Here is a 24,047-nt window from a genome sequence, read left to right as displayed (position 1 = left end):
AGGTTCACCAAGCTGCCACTCCTGGGCCCCTGAGCAAGGCCCTTAACCCTCAATTGCTCAGTTGTATAAAAACGAGATGAAAAATGTAAATGTTGAACTAGGGCTGGTCGATATGGCCGAAAACTGTATCACGATATCGGTGTTTCATATCGGTCGATATCGATAATTATTGAACTTTTTTATGGCCCATTTAAAATAAGGACCAGGAGAAAAATATGTTACATTTAAACATTTTTATTTTAAGCTAAACCTTCCTCTTATCGTAATCCCCTAGTTATTAAGACAGAAATGTCAACAACCAGGAAAACTCAAATAATTAAAATGTAAACATAAGTCTAAAGTCACAATGAACACTTAACAATTCTCTCTTAACATTTAAGGTGCAAAATGAAAGAAAATGTAAGAAATGCTTAATAAAGTGTAATAAAATAGTGCAACGTGTTAAATATAAACATAGAGAAACCTGAGAATTTAGTGCAAGTTCAGTGCTAGGAAGTTCACTAGCTGTTCACCTTCTGGTGAATAAAGTGTTTTAAAATATGTGCAGTGTTTTGTAAACATAAAACTGAGGTAGACTGAGATACATCTGTAATATAAAAAAACAAACCTGATACCGTACAGTAACATTGAAATATAAAACCTGCAGAAATATGAAAAAGTGACTCAAGTTATTCTTACTCTAATCATACTTGAAGTTGAACTATTCAAGTATATTTTCATAGACTTATAATTAGGGCTGTAGCTATCAAATATTTTAGTAATCGAGTATTCTACCAAAAATGTCATCGATTAATCGAGTAATCTGATAAAGTGTATTTTTGCTTAATTAAAGAGCGATATTAAATATACAAGAGAAAATAAGACGGGTCTCTTAAAATGAATAACTAATTGGTTTCCTTTTTTAGAAAAATTAACTTTTAATTTTAATAGTATGCAATGCATACAACAATATTTTCTATCAAAAATGAACATTTAGATATTACCCATTGTTTCTCTGTCTGTACTTGTACTTTGAACAATGACACAGTTGACTGAGAAGAATTAAGTACATTTAAGTGCCAAACATTCTGGGCTTTAAATGAACCCTTTTCTGAGATGCAAAAATAAATGATAAAAGTATCAAAACTAAGGCATACATTAAAATAAATAGTAATAATAATACAAAAATACTGCCTTTAAGTCATGCAACTTAACTTTCAGAACTAAAAGATTCTAAATCTACAGTTCAGGCATAATATAAGCTTTTACTGTCTAATTTGGAATGCTTTGTGGTAATTTAAGAGGCAAAAAACATGGACAGGAACTTGGATCTAGAGGCCATGCATGGTTTCACACCGAGTGCTTTAAGCATATATAAATCAGAGTATAAAAGTCTCTTTCTCTCTCAATGTGTGTGTGGTTTAAAAGTCTTTAAAGGAGCATGTGATTGCAATGAAGAAAGATAAGCATAACAACATGCTCAGAACTGAGGCTTGCCCTGCGCTTTGAAGAAATGTTTCCTACTGCTGAAAACAGACGCTCTGATGGTGTCCCAAAACTTAGACATTTTCTGTCGTTTTCTCCTGTTTGTTTCTTCTCTTTGCTCATTGACATTATCGCGCCCTTACATTTTGCAGCCCGCCCTCAAATCAAAAGACCGCTAACTCCTCGCGTCTCCTTTCGCTTTTACCTAAGCACGTTGCGCTCGCACACACAAAATAGTTGCATAAGATGTGAGCTTTAAAATGAATTAAAAGAGGCTTTGAGGCAGAGGAATTTGGCTCGAATAATTTTTGTAATCGAATTACTCGAGGAATCATTTTAGCCCTAGTTATAATATCCAAAAAACTGCCATAATAGCGAGCTGACTTTTTACAATTTCCTCGCTCGCTGCGGCTCATTTTCTGCTTATCAGTCGTCGGTTACTGAAGAGGAATCCAGCACCAGCATGAATCAACGATATGGCGCAACCAACTTGATACTGTTACATGATTGGCTGTTAGTGTTACTCCCCAAGTTGCTAGGTTACCAGAGAGTGGGTGACTTTGTTAATGCAACCAAACTTGCTTTGCAACCTGTTTTCTTCCGACGAAGAATAAAAAATATCGCACGTCTTATCGAGCACATTTTTTATCGCTATCAATCATGTGTCTATCGCGATACATATCGTTATCTTTTTATGTTGAACTATGTTGAACTTGGCATGAGCAACGTGTTGTTTTTCTCTGACCTGTCTGTGTGTTGTCAAGTTTGTTAACATTGCAAGAATTCAGAGAATGTGTACAAAGCATTTTGTGGGCTGCCAAATAATCAAAATAGTAATAAATAAAGAAGAATAAAATGGAAATTACAATAAAGTACCAACACGCCTTCAGCGCTTGGCCTCTAATTAGAGCTGAATGTAATTCTGTAGTGAAGGCACTGGGAACAGCTGCAGTGTTGCTTCTCTTTCTTTTCACTGTATATATATTTCTTTTTATGAACAGAAGAAGCAGATGGACTGATTTGACTTCTACAATATTGGCTGTTTGCTTAGAAGATAGCAAGTCAGGAGCGATCAGATTGAACGCAGGGGGAAAAACAGGCTCTGGCACAGAGTTTAGCTGAACTTCAGCTGAACCCTTGAAAGCGTGACGGAGAAAAAACAACGGAATAAAGAACCAAAATGAAGAAATGCTGTTACTCAACAGCGGTCACACACTGTGATCTCCAGAAGAGTTAAAACATCCTGCCAGATCTGAATACCAGCGCACGCCGTTAACCCTGGAGAAGAAATTCGACACAGACCAAACGTGAGGGAGATGTGAGAGCAGTCAGAGAAAGCTAAGCCTGAAATGATCAAACTGCACACATTAGTTTATTTATTTATTTTATTCATTTAAACCAAACGATTCGACTTGTTGAGCGAGATGAAAAGGTCAGCGTTTGTCTATGACGTTCCATATGAGCGGAATACATTAACAAAGTCTGTTAGCTACACAAGTCCATTTTCATTGCATAGACGTATAATATTGAATCTACAAAGATTAAAGCAGGGAAAAACAAATCACATTTTAGGATTTGAATGGGTTGTTATCGGTTAATGAGAACAGGATCTTTATTTGAGAAATAAACAAGTGTCAACTCTATTTATTTTAGTATCAAAATAATTCGTTGTTTTTTAAAATTTAGAAATTATTTTGGCGCACCAGCCAACCCAAATCCCCAAAACTGCATCATCACAATAACGAACCACAGATCAACCAAACCATAAATCTCCATACTGTGTGAGAGGATCAGAAAGCAAAAATGAAAGCACAGTCAAAATATACAGACTAGCTCGATTTCTCTCAAGAAATCATAATGTGCTTTGATTCTCTTCCATTATATTTAGGATATTAACAGCTGCTGCTGATTTCCATTGGGTGACCCATTGCATGCTCCTTTATTCTGCATCCTGTGCGGTCCTGGACTTTTACTTTATTACTCTAAACACTAAAGGAGCCAGAATCTACATAGCTCCTGTCATGTATTATTACAGCTGAGCAAAATCTCACCCAGAATTAGGAGCTACGTCCAAAACACTCAGCCTTTTTCTGAAGAATGCTGATTGCGCTCAGTGTTTCCTCTTTGTTGGCTTCATTCTTAGTCCTATGTTGCCAGAGCTTCAGACTGATGGCGAAGCAGCTTTTATTTGCCAAGGGTTGCCAAGGAAGTGGGAATCTGACTGACAGGTTAAACAACCAGTCACAGTTTTTGTTCAGCACCATGTGTAGGGGTGTGAAAATGTATAATCCTTGTCAATGATGTGGTAGCCTAGTAGTGTAGGTGTTGGACTACCAATCGGAAGGTTGTAAGTTCGAATCCCAAGTCCATGAATCTGCCACTGATGTGTCCCTGTGTAAGGCCCTTAAAGGTGGGGTGCATGATGTTTGAAAGCCAATGCTGACATTTATAATCACCAAAACAAACACGCCCCTAACCCAAATGGGTGTCACCCCTGTTTTCATAGCTCCGCCCACACATACATGCGTAACCCAGGCAACTATTATGGCGGAACCTGATGGGGCAGCTGTCTGAGGGGATGTTTTTATCAATAAATGAACTCAATGAGTAATACTATGGTAATACAAATGTTTTTGTAGTACTGTGTGTTGTACCATGAAAGGTTTAGCTCCGTTTCACGCGGAAGACGACGTTCAACACCTAGAACCCGAGGCAGAGGTAACTGCAGGTATCCGCCATGTCGATCTTTCAATCGCTTTCTGCTAATGTCAGGCATGCGCACTGAACACTCTCTCTGCCGCATGTTGACAAGACACGCCCCTTTCTGCTCATTGGCTACACGTTTGTTTTGTTAGTCGGCCCGACTGAAGCATTTTTCAAACATTGTGCGCCCCACCTTTAATTGCTCAGCTGTATAAAATGTAAGTTGCTCACCAAATGCAGTAAATGTACAAATAGACCAGAGGTCTCATTTATAAAACTGTATGTAGGATCCCTACTAAAAGTTTACGTACGCCCAAAAGCCAAAAATGGCGTACGCCAAAAAATATTCCGATTTATAAAACCGTGCCTACGCACACCTGTAAGCAATGTTCCCTTTATAAATCACAGATCACCCACAGATGTGCGTACGTGAACCAGCCTCAAATCCCGCCCTGTACACGCCCATTTTTAAACAGAAATTGTCAATGCAAATCACTGCGCGGGCACGAGAGTGGACCTTGTTATAATGAGTTTCCTCTGCGCTCTGCGTGTTTAAAAATGGGGTGAGGAGCCAGCGTCTCAGGGGGTAGCCACTGTCACCTGCAGGTTATAATTATATTAAAAGCAACATTGTTATAATTATATTAAAAACAAAATTGTTACAGTTTCTACTTTTTAATATTGTTAAACTCACCAAGAAGCCAGCCATCATGTACTGCGCCTGCATTTAGTCTGTTCCCTACACTGCTAGGAGTCAAGATAAAGGAATCATGTGTTGAACCAGGCCAGCGTGCCACAATGTTTGTGAGGATCATGTTGGAGTCACATATGATTTGCACATTAATAGAATGCACATGCTTTCTATTAACATAACCAAGTTCATTTTCAGACGGTGCCCTTATAGCAACATGAGCGCAGTCAATTGTGCCGATTACATTTGGGAAACCAGACATTGCTACAAATTGCATTTTAATTTCGGCTTGTTCTCGCACAGTGTAGGGGAACCTGACGTATCGACTACCCATATTAAGTATACCATTCAAAACGACAGATATTATGGCACTCAGGGACGGCTGTGTTATACCAGACCTATAGGGTGAGATGATGGATTCCAATAGAATTATTTCATATACAAAAAGGTCTTAGACAAATTTGAGGATTACTTATAGTTTTTTTTTTATATAAATAATTTACCTGTCTGCCAATTCCCGTTGGAAACAGCCGGTTGCCAAGACCCCAGAGTGGTGAGGACTTGTACTTGGACTGGGATGGCATGGTTCCGGCGTGTTGCCCTCTCTAATACTGGACCCAATTCAACACATAGATCTAAGAGCACAGCTCTAGGGAATCTAAATCGGGTTATTAGCCAGGAAATCATCATGGTCCCTGAAAACTCGTTCTCTCCTTATTCTGCCATTGGCGTAATCCTCCAACAGTGCCAGCAGAGCCATCATGAAGCATTACATACCCGGGTCACCGGAGGATTTATATGTTTCTAGCAATTGGACTGATCGTTAACACCTTGACAAAATCAGAGAATTAATTTGTGGGCGAAAATTTAAGACACAAATGTTATAGTGAACACATACTTCTTCATGACGGTTTTGTAATGAACACCGTAATAGTTAGGACCGATGATGAGTAGCGATTGTGCTTCATGACTGTATTTGCAGACTTTGACATTTTATGATATATGTACATTTTATTTCGTTTTTACACTGTGCTCTGCAGTTCTCTAATAAAAGGGTATTTCATGCTATTCTGTATCACATGTAGTCGCGCCATCTCCTCCTGCGCTCCCGTTGTGGACAATGTGACTGTAAGGCAGCGCTGATTATTCATTCATTCATTCATTTTCTACCGCTTATCCGAACTACTCAGGTCACGGAGAGCCTGTGCCTATCCTCAGGCGTCATTGGGCATCAAGGCAGGATACACCCTGGACGGAGTAGAGCTGATTATTATTATTTTATTTTTAATACATTTTGAATTACGTTTGGATTTTACTAGATGTATATAGCCTAAAACAATCGGCACAAATAACACTGTTTTATTTAATCTTCATGATAATGTGGATATAACCTATGAAATGGAGTGAAAATTAAATGTCATTAATTCTTACGTATAATCGTTCTTCTCACATGTATTTTCTACAATCTAACTTCAGTTCACTACCTCAGCATCTGTGTCGCCAATTCCCTTCGTCTCCAGAATGCGCGTACGCACGTCTCAAAGTTTGCTTAAAGGTGCGCACATTTTCTCGTCAAGTTTGTTTTGTGCGTACGCACGCTTTATAAATGAGACCCCAGGCAACTACAGATTGTTCCTTTAAGAAATTCCTGCAAATGAATGAGCTTATACCGTGAATTTAGCTGATTCTCATACAGAAGCTCTCATCATCAGAGTTATAAACACTACGACTTCCTTCTTCCATGAAGGAAGTAGAGAATTATGGCAGTGTAATTACCAGGAGGACCGTTAAAAACAATGACGCACATGTGTCCCAGAAATCTGTTTCCGATTTTGTGTGATAAAACGGTCTGAAGACGAGACTTCCCTTGCATTTCCTTGTTCCTGCTTCCCCCCTCGCTTGGTCACAGGATTGCAGGTATTCAGAGATCTTTAGAATAAAAATGTGGCAGATAGCTGGATAGGAGGGGTAGCATACAGCTCTGTCTCACCTGTCAGTCAAAATGACATAGCATGTGAGGGCTCGTAGATGCCAAAAGAGCAAAAAAATAGGTATTTTATTAACGGCAAAGTGACTGGCGTTATTCCCGCTGAGCTGTAATGTCATGACCGTAGTGTAAACAGCAGCCTGTGGGTGTGATCTCGCTGTGACCCAGTTATCATGGTGCTCTTCCACACACACACACACACTGCATACATTTTTAAATAAATGTCAGACTCCGGCATGCTTGGAGTTGTTTTTTCCTTCTCCTCCACTACGCACCCTCCCTCTCCTCCTCTACCTCTGTGCTTTTGAATGGATATCTTACAGCAGTGGGGTTTGTGTACGCTGAAATATGAAGCACATGGCCAACGACACAGTCAACAAGTTAGCCCATCTAGCAGTTTTGTGTTTGCCCAAGGAACTGGAGTGTGTCACGTCACATCCATGTATGGATAATGATGCCTCTGTGGATTCTCCATCGTTCTTTTCAGAGATGCAAGAGTTTCAAGACAGAAGTTCAAACACTAAGCTAAGCTTTTTCTTTTAACAGGATGCTCCTCAGGAGGCGTACGGCAGCAGAGCCCAGCCAGCTATGACTCCCGGGAAGCCCAACCACGATGAGATGGGCCTGAACCAGCAAGAACGGCCATCCAGCCTTCCGGTGAGTTCTAGCTGATGTTCTCAATACACAGGTCTTTGGCTCTCTAATGAATTGTATACCTTATCCTGCTAGCAATTCAGACACCTACTCGGAGAAAGTGTTTTTTCGCTTCATCACTTTTTAGTAGAACGAAACATGTAACGAGATTAAATGTACATTTTTTTAAGTGCCCTTGAGTTGAGTTTTGGGAAACCATTTGGGAAGCATGCTAGTAGTAATAATTTAGCTAGTTAACGTTTAAAGGAAAGAGGAAACACTTCAAGACATTTGGGAAAATGTGCCATGCCCTTGTCTTTGTTCAGAGAAAAGCACTACTTCTCAAAACATCTACTTTAAGATCATTTTACATAGCAATTAGTATCAATGGTCATGTACAGTGCCAGAAATTGCTTAAGTTTTGCATTTTAATGGTAAGAAAAAACAAAAGTGTGATCATGGACATTAACAAGGTGGTTTTGGATTTTAGGCCTAGTTGGATTTTTAGTCGATTCTGTTCAGTTATATCTATTCATGTGCATCCAAAATGGTGCCACTACTGTGGAAATATGAGGGTTTTTTTTGTACCATGTACTGTTTCTCATTTTGCATGGATGCAAGTTAACAGAGTGTAGTTTATTGTTTAAACTTGCAAAAAACTGCAACTCTTTAGCCCCCAAAAAAGCCTGCAATCATCCGATCATATATCATCAAAAGCATCTAATGAGTGGCAGTGCTGGCCAGAAAAGGATGGGTCTTTCTGAGTCCCGCTTCCTCTCTGCGTTTCTTCCTTCTTCCCTGCTTAGTTTCTCCTCTTCACGGCATTCGGTTTTTATCATTCTGTGTCCAGTTATAGAAATGCACACCGTATCTCTGGGTATCAGCGCAGAGATTGTGCGGCAGGATCGCCTCTCAGACACACGGCTCTTTTGGATCAAGAATGTGCTGAAGAAATGCGTTTTGGTGTGAAGGAGAAGAGAAGGGCTACGTGTTTATGCATTCTTCTGACGGCAGCACTTCCTCCACTGGCTCTCTGCTCACTCTGTGCTGAGCTGTCAGCAGGCTATTGGGCGCTCAGCCTGTTTCTCAGTGAGCTCACACGCTCTCAGCCAATAAAATGCGTCCAACAAACTTGCATTTTATATTTACATTCATGAGAACAGGCCTGTATTTGCTTTGTGGTGCATCACATCTCAGGCTTTATAAAGCTCTGCACATAGCAGATTTAGGGAGTTTCAACACTTGTGTGGTGTTTGAATCTGTCACTGAGAGAACTGTGATCTCGACATGTCAGACTCAGTAAAGGAGGTGTCACCACTGTGTGACAGAGGCCATACCTCCTTTACTAGGACTGACGGTCTTACTGAAGCTGCTGTGGCCCTTGTGGCAGTTCCACTCAAGGGGGTGTGGCCTCTTCAGTCCTATTCAAAGAGCTTTCAGTCATAGTGAAGGAGGCCTGACATTCTGTGTCAGTTCTACTGACCGAGGTGTGGTCCCTGTGCCAGTCCCGCTCAAGGAGGCGTGGCTTTCGGGCCAGTCCCGCTCAAGGAGGCGTGGCTTCCGGGCCAGTCCCGCTCAAGGAGGCGTGGCTTCCGGGCCAGTCCCGCCCAAGGAGGCGTGGCTTCCGGGCCAGTCCCGCTCAAGGAGGCGTGGCTTCCGGGCCAGTCCCGCTCAAGGAGGCGTGGCTTCCGGGCCAGTCCCGCTCAAGGAGGCGTGGCTTCCGGGCCAGTCCCGCTCAAGGAGGCGTGGCTTCCGGGCCAGTCCCGCTCAAGGAGGCGTGGCCACGGTGCCAGTTAGTTCTACTCAAGGAGGCGTGGCCACTTTTTTAGTCTTACTGAAGGAGGTATAGCCTCTTAAGTGGAGTTTCCAATAACAGTGTATTACAAAATATTTTGTTCCTGTTATACAATATCTTTGTATTATTAGTGAATGCTTTTTGTTAGATTTGTTGTGGAGCATCTGTAAAAAGTTGGAGTCCGTTATTTCTTACATTGCAGCAGCTATAAAGTTTTCACAAGCTTGCTTTTGTGGTGAATAAGCAGCTTGTTTCCGCAAGGCATATTCTCATGAAGACTTTCCTGTGGGGGGAAACTCACACTTACAAACCGCTGACACTGGAAACTCCTACTGTAAATGATGCATGAACATCATCTTACAGAAGGTTCACCATTTCAACTATTGTATGCTGTAAGTGTCTAGATAACCATGCTTTTTTTATTACTATGCATAGGTTTTGATCATCCAGCATCGAAGTCATAACATACATGTTTTACAGTATGTTAAGCAGTACTGTGTCCGAGCACAGAAAGATGCGGTAATGCTCTTCTGTCAGGTTGCACTGTGAGGATGGAACGCTGGTTAAAGGTGTGCCTGCTAAAGTAATTTCCTGTGTATTATTTATTTGTTTGTTTGTTTGTTTGTGAAACAGCAACATGAAGCAATTTACTCACTGTTAAAAAAAAAAAAAAAAAAAAAAAAAAAAGAATGGCTTTAAAAAACAAACATGGCATTTTGAAACTAGACAAGAGGCAGAGGCTGGTGTAACACAGCGGCTTCTCTCCACTGAGCTATTTTTAAACCTCCATGTGTCACTCTGCCCTATTGGCCCAATGAACCCTGCCAAGAAGAAGTAGGAGGAGTGAGATGGAAAGAGTGTGTGTGTGTGTGTGTGTGTGTGTGTGTGTGGCAGGCATTCCGAATCCTGTGACTCATAATGTCAGCAGTAAAGTTACTACAGGTCAGACCTGAAGCACAACTGACACAGAGAGTTTACATACGACTTCTTTCATCACTCATTAGAGCATGAATTTGTCTGCAGGCTGAATATTTATTAATCAAATGTATTCCTGTGATCTTTCTGAGCTCAAACAGTCTCTCCCGCTTGCTCGCTCTTATTATTCTACTGGTAAGAAGAATGCTAGTTGTTATTGTGGAGTTTATTTAAGCGTGTCCAAACACACAGTCTTCTCTCTGAAGTCCGAGCTGAGGCTTTGAAGTCCGGAGGCTGAGGGTGGTGTTGCCATGGAAACACTTACGGATGTGCACAGGGCTTTTCTTGATGTCTCATCAAATTATTCTTCTAATGGAATTTTTAATCTGGGCATTTTTTTATAAACCCCCCCCCCCCCCCCAACCCCCCATATAAATAACAAATAGTCCCAGTCAAGGAGGCGTGGCCTGTGAGAGGTGTATGATGTATACCAAATTTACTAATCAAGATAATTACAAATGGATGAATTTGGACTAAGTTGTTTTTCTAATCTTCGGTCCAGTTTTGGTGACCCTGTTCCCATTGAATCTTCAGATTCCAGTTTTTGGCTGACAGAGTGGAACCTAATGCTGTTGTAGGCCACCGGACACAAGGTTTCAAGGTTTTTGAAATGCTTTTCTGTTCATCTTCTTTGTAGAGTATTTATTTAAGGAACCTTCCTGTCAGCTCAAAGAAGTACTTCAAAGAAGTCATTGCTCATAATAAATTGCATACGTTTAAAAATGCCCTTCTGAGTGCTCCATTAATGCAGGTGGAATTTTATATTTTAGGTGTTTGTAGTTCTGTTAAAGCAACGCTTCAGAGACCAGCGCAGGAGTCGTTCTTTCTCTGTGGCGATGACTCTCGTGTACATCTTTTAATGGCTTTTAAAATATTTACAAGCTTCTGTAAAGTGTTACAGTGTAAGGTTTTGTTCTGGTTCAGCACAGAGTAGGTGTTACTCCCCTCGAGTTGAATAAAAGGCTCATGTCGTTCTTGGTTTTTAACAGACATTTATTTTGGACAAGTCTTCAACATGTCTTGTAGCCTTTATGCTCCAATAATGCCGAAAATGCCAAAGATTCCACAATGCCAATGCCGTCAGAACTACGGAAGGACATACATAACTAAAATAAAGTGCACATTCAACAAGTAAGAAAATACAATTAAATATGCTAATTATACATAAATACAGTTGCATACAAAAGGCAATTAACAACAAACACACACCTCATTGGCCTCTCTAACTCAAGAGGAATAAACTTGAAGGTTAACAGTTTCTTCTTCTTCAAACAAAGAACAGCAGTATTAACTTCTTAGCACTTCTTAAAAGTGTAACTTGTATGGACATTAGCGTGTACCTCGTGCGTCTTTTCTGCATTTAGCACCCCCTGGAAGTGATAGCAACAATTAAATAATTCCCCAGTGAAACAAAATTATATGTTCCCTTTCACCTTTCTATGGTTTTAACCAATAACACAAAATAAATTAACATTAACAAAAATATATTGCTGTTTCATTCTAATAAAAATTACTTGAACATTTTAACTATTTCCTTAAACTGTAAAGTGCATATATTATGAACTGAATATGCATATATAATGAGAGTTGCCTCTAGCGGCAGCTACAGTAGGACTTCATAAAACCTGACTCCCGAAGAATGAACGTGAACTTATTGTAGCAGAGTGGGCTGACACGACTCTCTGGACTTTTATTCATGTAAGAAAAATAAATAGTTGGTGTAGAAGGTGGCCACATGCCATGTTGATATTTTAATGTCCGCTATTATTGCAGGAGTTTAGATGCATGTCATTTTCATGCTTCATTACGGTGTGTGATCTGATGGTTGCCTTGTTCAAAATCCGGATTCAAATTTATTTCCGTCTACTGCACTTCTTCTGTTCTCGTTCTGTTTGTGTCCAACTGCAACTCGTCCAAAAAGAATTCAAAACCCGCTTCCTCTGGACTCTGTCTAAATCACACTGCAGCGACCTCCGTTCCTCGTTTCAGTGCAGTCCCCTTACTAGCAATTTTATCATGAGCTGTGTCCCAAATGATACGCCAAATGTTACACCATGCACTGTATAATTTTTTTGCTAACCCAAGGTATATTGTTTTCTAGTCAATGGCATACATCAAACTGCCAGCTTTAGCAGACGTTTTAAATCGTGAAAAACAAAGTGGGCTAATTTAAAAGATATTGTTAAGACGCCCTGAATACCGAAGTGAACCAGTGAAGTTCCATGTGAAGTTTCAACATTCCAAGCTTCAGTTGAATAACATCATCCATGTACTAGCAGTGCACTTCTTCTTGTGGGAATTTCCAGTCTGATCACACCTCGCACTATGAAGACGACAAAATGGTGTAGATTAGTGTATACAATTTGGGATACGCGCACCTAAATCACAGCTGGAGTCGAGCCTGGCGTGTCTAGCCAAAACTAAACAAAACTAAATAACATTATTCGATGTCCTACTCAGCCCTTGTATTTTATTAAATTGATAAATTGCATGTGAACAATGCATCTTTGGGGCATCGTAGATGTATATGGAAAGTAGTCGCATTACACACACCAGTAAGAGTTGTTCTTTTTTCCACATGCAGGCTTCAGTGCTGCTCTTTGTCACCGTTGTGAGATTTACAATTTCTGCACTAACTGCATTTTCATTGCGGTGGCGTCTGGCTGCTCAATGTGTCACTCGGAGCTTAAAGCTCCACTCATGTGGCACTGGTCATCCATCACATCCACGATCGTCATTAGGCCTGCGGCTGAGAGACGAGACGCTGTCAGAAAAATACCCGACAGTACACTGTTAAAGTGTCGATTAAGTGTAACAGCGGCGGCATCTCGGCGTTGGGGACGATTTTAAAAGACTAAAGCGCTGCTGCATCGCTTTCTTCAGATAGACATCAAGCAACCACTGTAGCGCAATCAACAGGTAGCCACATGGCATTGTGGGAAAAGTCAGAAACCAGTCACCAAAGTGTAACAGATGAACATGTGCAGGAAGGAATTTTATCTCGAGTTCATTCCAAAATAAATCTTTGAAAATAAAGCGAGTTATAACGATTAATATGATTAAGATTAGATCTTTTTAAAGTCGATTTTTAATACTTTAGTAATATTAGTGTATGTTTACTCAGTATATTTCAGAAGATTGGAGAACAAGCAGACATGTAATTAATGAATTTGTCTCGGCTCTTGTAAACAAGAGAACCAAACTATGGAGTCGAGCCAAGCTTTTCCTCCAGGCCGGACTTGGCTACACCATGATGTCGTCTGTCGTGTTTTGGGGAAACAAAGCAGAACCCTGAGGTCCACCGCTACCCGTGTTGGGTTAGAGCTTTATTGCTTTGGATAGTGCAGTGGAAAATCACCACAAAATACCACATTAGCATTAAAGTTGACTCAGGGAAGCTTGAATAGTAGAAAACTGCAAAATCACCAGAACATTGTTGGTGGTGGATTTAATGTCTAATTAGTGGAGAATTGTGAGCAAGGAACGCTGGCTTAAAAATACACTGCTGGAGCCCGCTGCCTGGTATTAAGTGGATGAAAATTTGTATTGCAGCAGCATGTTGTTCTCTGTAGAAAACACTCAAAGGCGTGTTTTATTTATCTCTCTCTCAGCTGTCATGCATTGTTTTTGTGGTGGTCCTCCTGCCTTTTTAGCTCATGGAGAATTGATGTTTTGTACCTTTTACCCGCCACTTACTGCTTCACTGCATGGAAGGTGTGTGTGTGTGTGTGTGTGTGTGTAAAAGAGAGAGAGATAAATTGATGCTTCCTCTCTTTCACATCATCCAGTGTTAAAGAGAATTTGAAATGCTCTTGGCTTGTATCTCCTTGATCAAAGTGTTCCTGTAGGTGGAGGTTGAATTAAACATCTGCAGGATGATAATCTGATCAGATCACGCCAACACCTCACACTGATCAGCGCTCATAAAGTCAAACCACCACGCAGCTGCCTGAGTGACCTGAGAGGTCTGATCTCTCTCTCTCTCTCTCTCTCTCTCTCAGGCTCCTCTCAACACTAGCTGCATCCCTGCAGGCTCAGCACTCGAATCCTATTTCTCATGAAGACTTCAATTCACAGAGCTCACAGATCTCTCTCTCTATCTCTCTCTCTCAATAACATTGCAGTGGTGGAGAAAATTATTGCAAGATACATATGGGAGAATATTTCATAACATGGACTGTGCTGCATCCTTGATGTTAGTGGATTTGTTGTGATAAGTTTTGTTGACTTTTTAGACCACTTTATCAAATTTATTTCAAAAAAGAGTCTAGTCACAACTAATCTAGTGATGTTTTAAGCAGAACTTTTATATCACTGCTGGGGAAATGAGTGGAGAGTTGACTCAACATCAGTCTGAGAGTGCGGGCTGAGACCACCGATGTTACCTGCGGCCAATCACAATACACTATGGTGTGCTGTAACCAATCACCATTGTACCTCCACGACCAATCACCAAGCTCCACTGTGGCCAGTGTACATAATGTACATTCTACAGTACATGTGCAAAGCCACAGGAATTAACACAGCAGTTAATGAGCCATATCTTCTCTCTCATGTTCTTACTCTGTTTAAGGTTAATGGTTAAGGATGCAAAGTGACCTACAGTGTGGGAGTTGAAGAGGTGAAGAGGTTTGAACATCAAATCATGTTTCTGACTAACGTTTGCATGTGGGAGAGAAGAGGGAGCTGAAGAAACCAATGTGTGTGTGAGCAGGTGTAAATAAAGGAGAAGAGCTGCATTTTGAAGATTGAGTAGAGACTGGACGGAGGTGTGTGTGTGTGTGTGTGTGTGTGTGTTACCACCCCTCAGTCTGCCTGTCCTGGTGTATAAGCTGTGATGGTGAGGGGGAAACTCATCACCACAGGTAGCAATTGTATCGACACGTGCACACGCTCCGGTCTCACACTATCTTTCTCTCGCACGCGTGCGCGCTTTTGCTCTCTCTAAATCTCTTTTTCACATATACACACAAACACACACATTTTGATTTAATGTGTGTGCTGTTTTTTCCCCTCTTTCAGCCCTGAAGGCTGTATCGTGTCAGCGCTCCCCTCCTCCATCCATCTCTCGTTTCTTTTCTCCCCTTCCCCCCGCTCTCTCTTTGATTCCTCTCGCTCTGCGCTCTGCAACTCATCCTCCATAATTAGGACGAGCATGGAAAATGTGGGAGGGAGAGAGAGAGAGAGAGAGAGAGAGAGGGGAGCCGGAGTCCTGCTGATGAGGCACACACCGCTGTGAGCTGATTGGTCGAGGCGTTGGCAGGGGGCGTCTGGGGGGATGGGGAGCTGTGATGCCATTGGCTCAATGTGCCCCAGAGGGACAGAGTGATGGATGATGAGTATGTGTGTGTGTGTGTTTCTGCAGGGAGCCAAGTTTCTCTCATCAACAGCTCATCAAATCAGCCGAAGCTCTGGCTGCGAGCATGAGGGTGTTAGTCAGTGCCTGCGCTGGAGAATGCAGCTCTGTACTTTACCCACATATATTTATATATCTCTGTCCTTTCTCCCCCCCAAATAAATCCCTAAAATATTTATTATACATTTATACAAAATAACTATAAATTATTAAACCAACACACTCATTATTGTTACACCTTCTGAAAAACAGAGAGATTACGTTTTGCCCTCAATTTAGAGAAATTACTTTTTTTTCCTCTAAATTTTGTTTTTTAAATCTCATTTTTCTCTTTAAAACCCTTAAGGGACATCCTGACCATCTGGAAAAGATTCCACACGGCATGTTAATGTAGTTGAAAAGATTGCGTGTTTGTGTAAGAATATTAGGCAGGACACCTGAAATCCTCCATTGCATGTACGTTTAAAAAAAACATTTAAGCTATTAGCAAAGGTCTAAAACACCTGAACACAGCAGAGCTCTTGTGAAGATCGATCATGAATCCTGCTAAATCTAGTTCAGGACAAACCTCTAGTTACCTCTGCCAGGAAGTTAATAAGCGAAGACATAGTTAAGGAACGTGTCTCCGTCTCAGTTGAAGATGGAAGGCCAAATGTATAACCTCAAATGGTAAGGGAGCTTCTCTAAAGTGTCTGTTACAGGAGGAAGCTCATTGCCTTCTCTGTTTTTGTCTCCAGGGAAAGATGTGCCATGCACTTAATCATGACATGTTGCTAATGTCATTGATTTTGTGTCATTTTTAGGAAGGGTGCCAATAATTATGTTGGGAACTCTGTTTGGGAAGCACGAAGGTCTTACTGCAGGAGTTCTACATCTTGCGCATAGGAATCAATATTGTACTGTTTGTGTAGCATTAAGCAATAAACCCACAAGACAGACTGGAGTTGAGGAAGTGTGTGTCTGTGTGTGTCTGTGTGTGTCTGTGTGTGTCTGTGTGTGTCTGTGTGCTGATTTTAGTTTAGATCTTACATAAAAGGATCATCACACTTCACTCTCACACCCACTGACAACAGCTTTCTCAGAACAGGAGTGCTGCTCATCATCTCTGTATTTATTTCCTCCTGTTTCTTCCATTTCTCATCTTCGGTGAACGCCGGTCACCGCTTTAAAAACACTCCAGCCAAACACGTGCGTGAATACAAAGAAAAACCAAATACAAGGACGAGAAGAAGAACTTTACTTTTCCATCACGATATCTGAGGCTCCAGTACAAGCTTCAGTGCAGCCTCCTAGCAACCGTTACCACGACAGCACGCTGCAGCAGCTGGAACGGTACAAACTCCAGCGGTGGAGGGCAGGAGGAGGTCTCACGCAATCACTCACATTGATTAGCACTGGAAAAAATAATTAGTGTTTGAATATCTTTGCTTGATTTTTTATCAAAGATAATGAAAGGACAGATCTCGGCTTTTCTATTTATTTGTTTACTTGTTGTTGTTTTTTTTGTTTTTTGTTTTTTTTTTGCTTGCATTTTGTGTTGTTGAAAGCACAGCCTTTCCATCTGGCATCCACTCTGGGAATCTTCAGGAAGGCAGACAGGTCTCAGGAGCATGTATCACACGTGTATGAGTATAGATGGAAACATTGCTCAGGTGTCACTCAGCTGTGTACTCTGTGTGTGAGAGGATCCCATGCCGAGAGCGCTAGAGGATGTGTGATGTCACTGCTGATGCCCGGGTGCTAGCATCACTCTCAGAAAATGACTTGTAGAAGCCTGACCCGGGGGCGTGACTGTGAGATTGTCACAGCTGTAATGTTCACAGCTTCGCAGCCACGAAAACAAGGCGACAATCATTTCACTTTGTCTTATTACTGGAACTATGTAAGATCTTGATGTCATGTCCTGTTCCCATTCTCCTAATGATGATGGTGCCCGAGTGCCCGAGACCGTGTCAGATCTAATCTAATCTAATCTCAAGATGGAATAAAGGTGTCGTGCCGATTTCATGGTTCTGTCCGTGCCGACGTCCTGCTGGTGTATCAGACGCACTCTGTCCTGAGTTCAGGTGCATAATCTTCTCTCATGTCAGTCACATGAAATATATCCAGCTCAGTACACTCGGTACTCCAACAGATGATAACGCAGTCTACTTTATCGTGTCTGCTGTATCTATATAAGGCTATGTGGTACATCATGACACAGTATCAGTCACACTGATCTATTATTGGTTACATTCTAGGACAGCAACCATTGAGTACATGTCAGGTTTGGGTCCAGATTTGTCCACCGAATACTGAAGTGTTTTCATTTTCATTACACTGGATCACAGGAAACGGTGAAATATTACATTTTATACCATGCGACTAAAGAAGGCAGCCGTAGCCGACGCTCTGTATAATGCCAGATATAATGGGATTTTATAGGGAAGGGGATATAGAGTATATATAACAGATTTTTTTATATAACTAGCAAGATGTTACAGATTTGCTCACAAGGCAAGGTTACCGGTCACAAAGCAGGTTACCTGATGAGAGCAGTGTCTCCAAGCTGCCAGGACAGAGAGCAGTAAGTGAGGCTAGCAGTTATTACTGGAATTAATTTTGATTTTTAATTAGCAAAATATTCCCACGTTAATATTAAGTGTTAAGTATACATTTCTGTAACTGTTATTATTCATTCTGGGTAAAGTATTTAAAAAAAAAAAGCTGTGGCCATCTTTAAGGGAAGCATGACGTTTAAAAGTGTTTACATGAGAGAGAGAGACACACACAGAGAGAGAGAGAGAGTCACAGAGAGAGAGAGAGAGAGTCACAGAGAGAGAGAGAGAGAGTCACAGAGAGAGAGAGAGTCACAGAGAGAGAGAGAGTCAGAGAGAGAGAGAGTCACAGAGAGAGAGAGTCACAGAGAGAGAGAGAGAGAGAGAGTCACACAGAGAGAGAGAGAGAGAGAGTCACACACAGAGAGAGAGAGAGAGAGTCACACACAGAGAGAGAGAGAGAGTCACAGAGAGAGAGAGAGAGTCACAGAGAGAGAGAGAGAGTCAGAGAGAGAGAGAGAGTCAGAGAGAGAGAGAGAGTCAGAGAGAGAGAGAGAGTCAGAGAGAGAGAGAGAGTCAGAGAGAGAGAGAGAGAGAGAGAGAGAGTCACAGAGGGAGAGAGTCACAGAGAGAGAGAGAGAGAGAGTCACACACAGAGAGAGAGAGAGAGAGTCACACACAGAGAGAGAGAGAGAGAGTCACACAGAGAGAGAGACCTTTTAAAATGAGCAATTTCAAATATAAAAAGGGGGGTATTGTGGAATCCTAGTGCGTTTCACACGAAGCCTACGAATAATAAAAAAAATAACAATAAAAACGACAGATTCAGATTTTTTTTGGTGTCAAAATATATTTTTTTTTGCTCTATTATTTAAAATTTTTAATTATTTTTTTCTGTATTTTTAGTTGGTGTGTATTTTTGTGTATTTTTCTACCTGAGGTTTTATAACGTTAAATAAACAAACCGGGCGAACTGTTTTTTTTGTTTGTTTGTTTTTTTTGGTTTTTTTTGGCTCTTATTTTTGCTTTCTTTGAAGCCCAGCTTTGTGTCCTTACGAGGCAGAGGACTAGAGAAGAGATCTCGTCCCTACACACTCTTAAGCAAGTAAATACTCCCAGTGTGTGCCGAGGCCCCGATCTCCTCTTCCATCTGCTTTCCGTTGCCTCATGCCGGCTGTGTGCGCTTTCAGTCCTCATCTTACTTTCAGCAGTAGAGTGTAGCTGAATCCTGAATACATGTATGAATTATTCTAAACCCCCCTTTTCCGCTTTCCATCTTTCATTCTACTCTGCGATTGTCTGATTCCATTTCTCTCACCTCCCGTAGCACGTTCTCTGTGTCTGGGGAGCGCTCTCGCTCTCTTGTCAAACTCAATATGTCAGTCAGCTCTCGGGTCGCGGGGCTTCGCAGCAGGGAGAAGAGCGGCCTCTCGCCATTACGCCGCCTCACAGCCTCGCCGCTTTATTGCTCCGCTGAAATTCACGGCTTTTCTCGTGCTAGGCAGACACGGCGCAAATTGCAGCGCTGTCAGATTTCGCACAAATTGCCAGATCTGCCTCGGCACGGAAACAAAAGGAAATTTCAGCAGCGGTTATTCATGGCATTTGTACGTGTTTGGTATTCAGGCCGAGGTCTGCATGGAGCCTTAGCTACGCTTTCTGCTCACACGTTCTCAGCTTCGAGCCTCGCCCCTGAATTAGCCCTGATTATTCTTCAGCATTAATTGGTCACGGACAGGGGCGATTCAAGAATTTTCATTTTAGGGGGGCTCAGCCCCCAGGGTAGGGTTGTATACTACTAACCTTATTGCAATCCACTATTCCATTGTATTCCCTGTATTACTCTAATTTATGTATCATGATACACTAATGATTCATATATATAATTAAAATTATGTTTAATAATACAAAACAAAATAACTCCATGATGTTTCTCTCTCTGTGCCATTTAGTGCTTTCAGACAATATAATGATGTGTGTCTTTAATCATTTCTGTGCATGGCTGCATATTTGTAATGCCGAAATACACAATAATATGTTTTACATTTTAAAAGGTCAATCAAAATAAATCATGGTCGTTTTCTAAAGTATGTTTTCATGGGTGTTAATCGCTTCATTTTTGTTGGAAGAAAAAACAACTATCACACTGTGATAAGGGCTGAAGTTGAACTCAGGAAGACGCACTGGATGAGAAACCGAACTGTGTATTGGTCCAGTAAACTGCAATTACATGAACTGCACCGATGCAGATGTCATATCATAGCAATCCATCAATAAAAGCACACACCTTGTACTCTCTTATGTTCGCTCTGCTCGGCGTCCCTGCGGATTGAAAAACGCGCTGAATCCACGCAGACTCAGTTCAGGGGAGGAGCCGAAACTTGCCGCAGCTTGTCGCCGCTTCAAATGCGTTTTTAAAGGGGACTGAAGCGATCTAAAAAGGGCCTAGTGACACCCCTGGTCACGGAGGAGATGTTCTGACGCGCCTGGCTTGTGAAACGAAGGACAAGCACGTACGTTTGATCCCTTGCCTAAATTTACACCGGAGAACCAGACCGGCACTCAATGAGAAAAATAGCGGTCTGTACTTGTGCACTAATTTTTTTCCTCCTCCTTAGCTCATATCGGGGAGGAAGAGAACGCTCGAATGGTCAAGGAGACCAAATAATTATGTTCATCAATTAAAGATCCAGAAGCTTAACAATAAGGATTATCATGCAGGCAGGAAAAGAAGTGCTAATGCTGATGTCTTAGACGTGATTGGCTGTGCTGCTGCAGGAAAATAATCAACAACAGAGTGTTGTGATTCCAATAAAATCTTAAGAAATGTCACCAAGTTACTTCCTATTATTGCTTCTGTTATAGCAGATAACTGCTTGCTCACTCATCAGTCTCTTTTTCTTTTGTTTTCTCTCTCTATCACTATTACTTCATGAGGTTCATACTATTAATCTTAACCGGTCATATCGGAAAACGCAACGCTGTAGTTTTATTTCTGACCGTCCCACAATTCTCACCCTGGAGACTCCTTTCATTAAAGTTAAATTAAGGAAACTTTTCTCAATCTTGATCTTCGATCTTGTTGAGGAGCTAGTGGAGGAAGATAAGTGGAGAAATCTCCGTCTCAAAATAACACACAATCTGTCTTTGTATCTTGCTCTCTTCGAGTAATATTTATAATGCTCGTAATTTAAAAAAAAAAAAAACACACACAAATAGATTCTGTGACTTTCCTTCACAACGTCATGTGGAAATCATGTGTAGGCCGTTTTTACAGGAACTCAGTAGAAACACTTCGTGGGTCTTAAAGCTGAGCTCATGCACTTGAGCTCTTTTCCCATAAATAGGTCATCATGCTCAGTGTTTCAGGCAGCAGACGGCGGGGCAGAGTGAACTCATCCCCCTCCCCGTAAAGCCTCTGAGGTTTCCATACTGTTTGCTCACAGATTCCCATAAGCCTCAGCGCTAGTGCTGGGGAAACAACGGCAAGCTTTTTTCCATTGTACGTGGAAATAAACGGTTGCACTGAAGTCTGTGTGTTCACTGGGGAAATTGAAAATCCAGGCTGCAGAGAAGTAGGCTGACTGGTAGGGAATATTTTGGTAATAGTAGCGGGGCTTGTCTGAGAGAAAAGGACGGTCGTCTAGGATGGAAGCTGTCTCTGCGGTGGCAGTAGCAGCCATCACCTCTCCATCTGGGACCTGCTAATAGCGACACCCACAGATCACGCAGGTTATTTAGAGACGCGCTTTTATTCAGCATTGGCACTAGTGTGTGCCTGGATGCAAGCCGGGTGCCCCATGAGGCGAAGACCTTGGTTTCAGGCCCACAAAAACAAGCATCTCCTCGGCCAGATCCAGCCAGGCACAGATGCTAATTCGGGCTGCACACCTCTGAGCGTGCTTAGCATTCCGTAGAGTGTTTTCTAAATGTGCTGAGTCGCTATAGTCAATAGTGTGTCTTTTCAAAGAGGCAGGATAATCCCCACCCTGTGCTTTAGAAACTTTTAAAGGAAAACTCCACCCTGAAACACGTTAAATCTGTTTATTTTGAGATATTTGTGATGGGATTAGGTGTTATGGTGCTGATTTGTTGGCTGATGGTGTATTTTTGTTATTTTTGTGAGATGTTTCGACTTCATGTCTCGAAGTGTCAGATTTTCATGTTTGTGTGTGTTGTAGGACCTGTCAGGCTCCATAGACGACCTCCCGACCGGGACAGAGGCAGCACTGAGCTCAGCTGTCAGCGCCTCGGGTTCCACCAGCAGCCAAGGTGAGCAGAGCAACACGGCGCAGTCCCCGTTCTCCCCTCACGCGTCGCCCCGTCTCTCTGGCCTACGCAGCGGACCCTCGCCTTCTCCGGTCGGCTCGCCCGTGGGCTCCAGCCAGTCACGATCCGGACCCATATCACCTGCCAGCGTACCAGGTAGTATACTGTGTTTGTGTATTATTGTGTAGTCACTTGTTTTCTTCCAGCCTTGTTAGTGCACACATTGCTGTCCTCTTATTTCTGGCATGAGGAAAATCTTGTTCGCGCTTTCGACAGACAGAGATGGGACTCCCTGCTAACTCCCACACTGGCCATTAAAATAGTTTAAAAAGCCTGTTAGCACGTTTGGAGCCACTTTACCACCAAGCCTCTCCCTCAGTGTGGGTCGTCGTTAGCTTGAGCGTTTGTCTGGTCCTCGCTCTCCCTGCTCCGGATGTCACTAACGAGGGCCGCAGGAGGCCTGTTCGAAGTTTCACTCCTGCTGGCCACACCATTAGCCTCATAGTGAACAGACTGGAAAGGACACACACAGACATACACAAGTGCATTAGCAAGTTTGGGATATTTCAGTAACAAAAGACTGTTGCAGGTAATTTCAGGTGTGTGTGTTTTAGGTACACAGATAGCCCCACAAACACCAGGAAATGTATCAGATGTGGCTTCTCATTCAACCCTCAGTCAATCGCCCATGTCTCAAGAGAGGGGTGAGTATACACACACACACACACACACACACACACACACACACACACATACCTATTACCCCTACAGCAGCAGTAACAGGCCTCCTAATGGTCACTTGTGTATATTTGTCATCTGTCTCAGCTCGATGTGTTCTAGGCGTGCGCTCTCCACTGCCACTTGAGATAAATGGCCTCATTTGTGTGACATATTAACACCTGTGATGGCTTCATCCGCCAGCTGCCGTTGGGTGCAATCCATAGTGGCTTAGAAATTTTCCAGTGCGCTGACTCATGACATCACATTTGAGCTTTTCTATGGCTTGCGGTTGAGCCCCAGTCATCCTACTGCTGGGAAATGTGGAAACGTATAGCACACAAGCTGGGAGCATAAATAAAATCCTCATGCTGGCAGATTCCAGGACAAATTTATTATCTTGTTTACGATTCACAAAAACGGTTTCATCGAACCAGTCATGTTCGATGCTTAAAAGAATTCTGTCCTATTGAAATCAGGACCATTTGAATCTTTGTTCAAGAAAGTGTTGAGCAATTCGACACATCATCATTGACACGGTGAAGCTTTCTGGAAAGAGTCATTTATTTAACATTTATGGAAAGAGTCTCAGGTGTCGTGGCTTTGTAACGGTTATTAAGTTTTCCACCATGGGAACGTCTTCAGGACGAAGGAGTTTGCACGTTCTGGTTACTCTGTTTTCATCTTCAACTTCAAGCGAGGACATAAAGGCTAATGAGTAAACTGGGATTTCTATCAGTCATAAGTTTTAAGAGGAAATTATAGCGCAATATCATCTACTCCATCCACAAATAAGCCACAACTCAGAACCGCGCCTTGTCCTAAAAGCCACTTTTATTCTTAGAGAGAAAAACAAGCATAATTTCACCATTATAAATATAAATAATCATCATGGTGTTTGGTTTCACCACAAAAGTCAT

General features: G+C 41.9%; 1 protein-coding gene across 3 annotated transcripts in view; it reads left to right on the top strand.

Moving 5' to 3' along the window:
• arid1b (AT-rich interactive domain 1B) overlaps positions 1 to 24,047 on the top strand; it is a 62,491-nt gene that overhangs the window by 18,200 nt on the left and 20,244 nt on the right. For all 3 annotated transcript variants that reach the window (XM_060866262.1, XM_060866260.1, XM_060866261.1), the window contains 3 exons: positions 7,392 to 7,502; positions 22,323 to 22,566; positions 23,025 to 23,114. In XM_060866262.1, the coding sequence (XP_060722245.1) occupies positions 7,392 to 7,502; positions 22,323 to 22,566; positions 23,025 to 23,114 (445 nt within the window). The remainder of the gene's footprint in view (positions 1 to 7,391; positions 7,503 to 22,322; positions 22,567 to 23,024; positions 23,115 to 24,047) is intronic.

Source organism: Tachysurus vachellii, chromosome 3 (assembly GCF_030014155.1).
Source record: "Tachysurus vachellii isolate PV-2020 chromosome 3, HZAU_Pvac_v1, whole genome shotgun sequence".
NCBI classification, from domain to species: Eukaryota; Metazoa; Chordata; class Actinopteri; order Siluriformes; family Bagridae; genus Tachysurus; species Tachysurus vachellii.
Note: the sequence above shows the minus strand (reverse complement) of the source record. Positions and strands in the feature narration are given on the sequence as shown.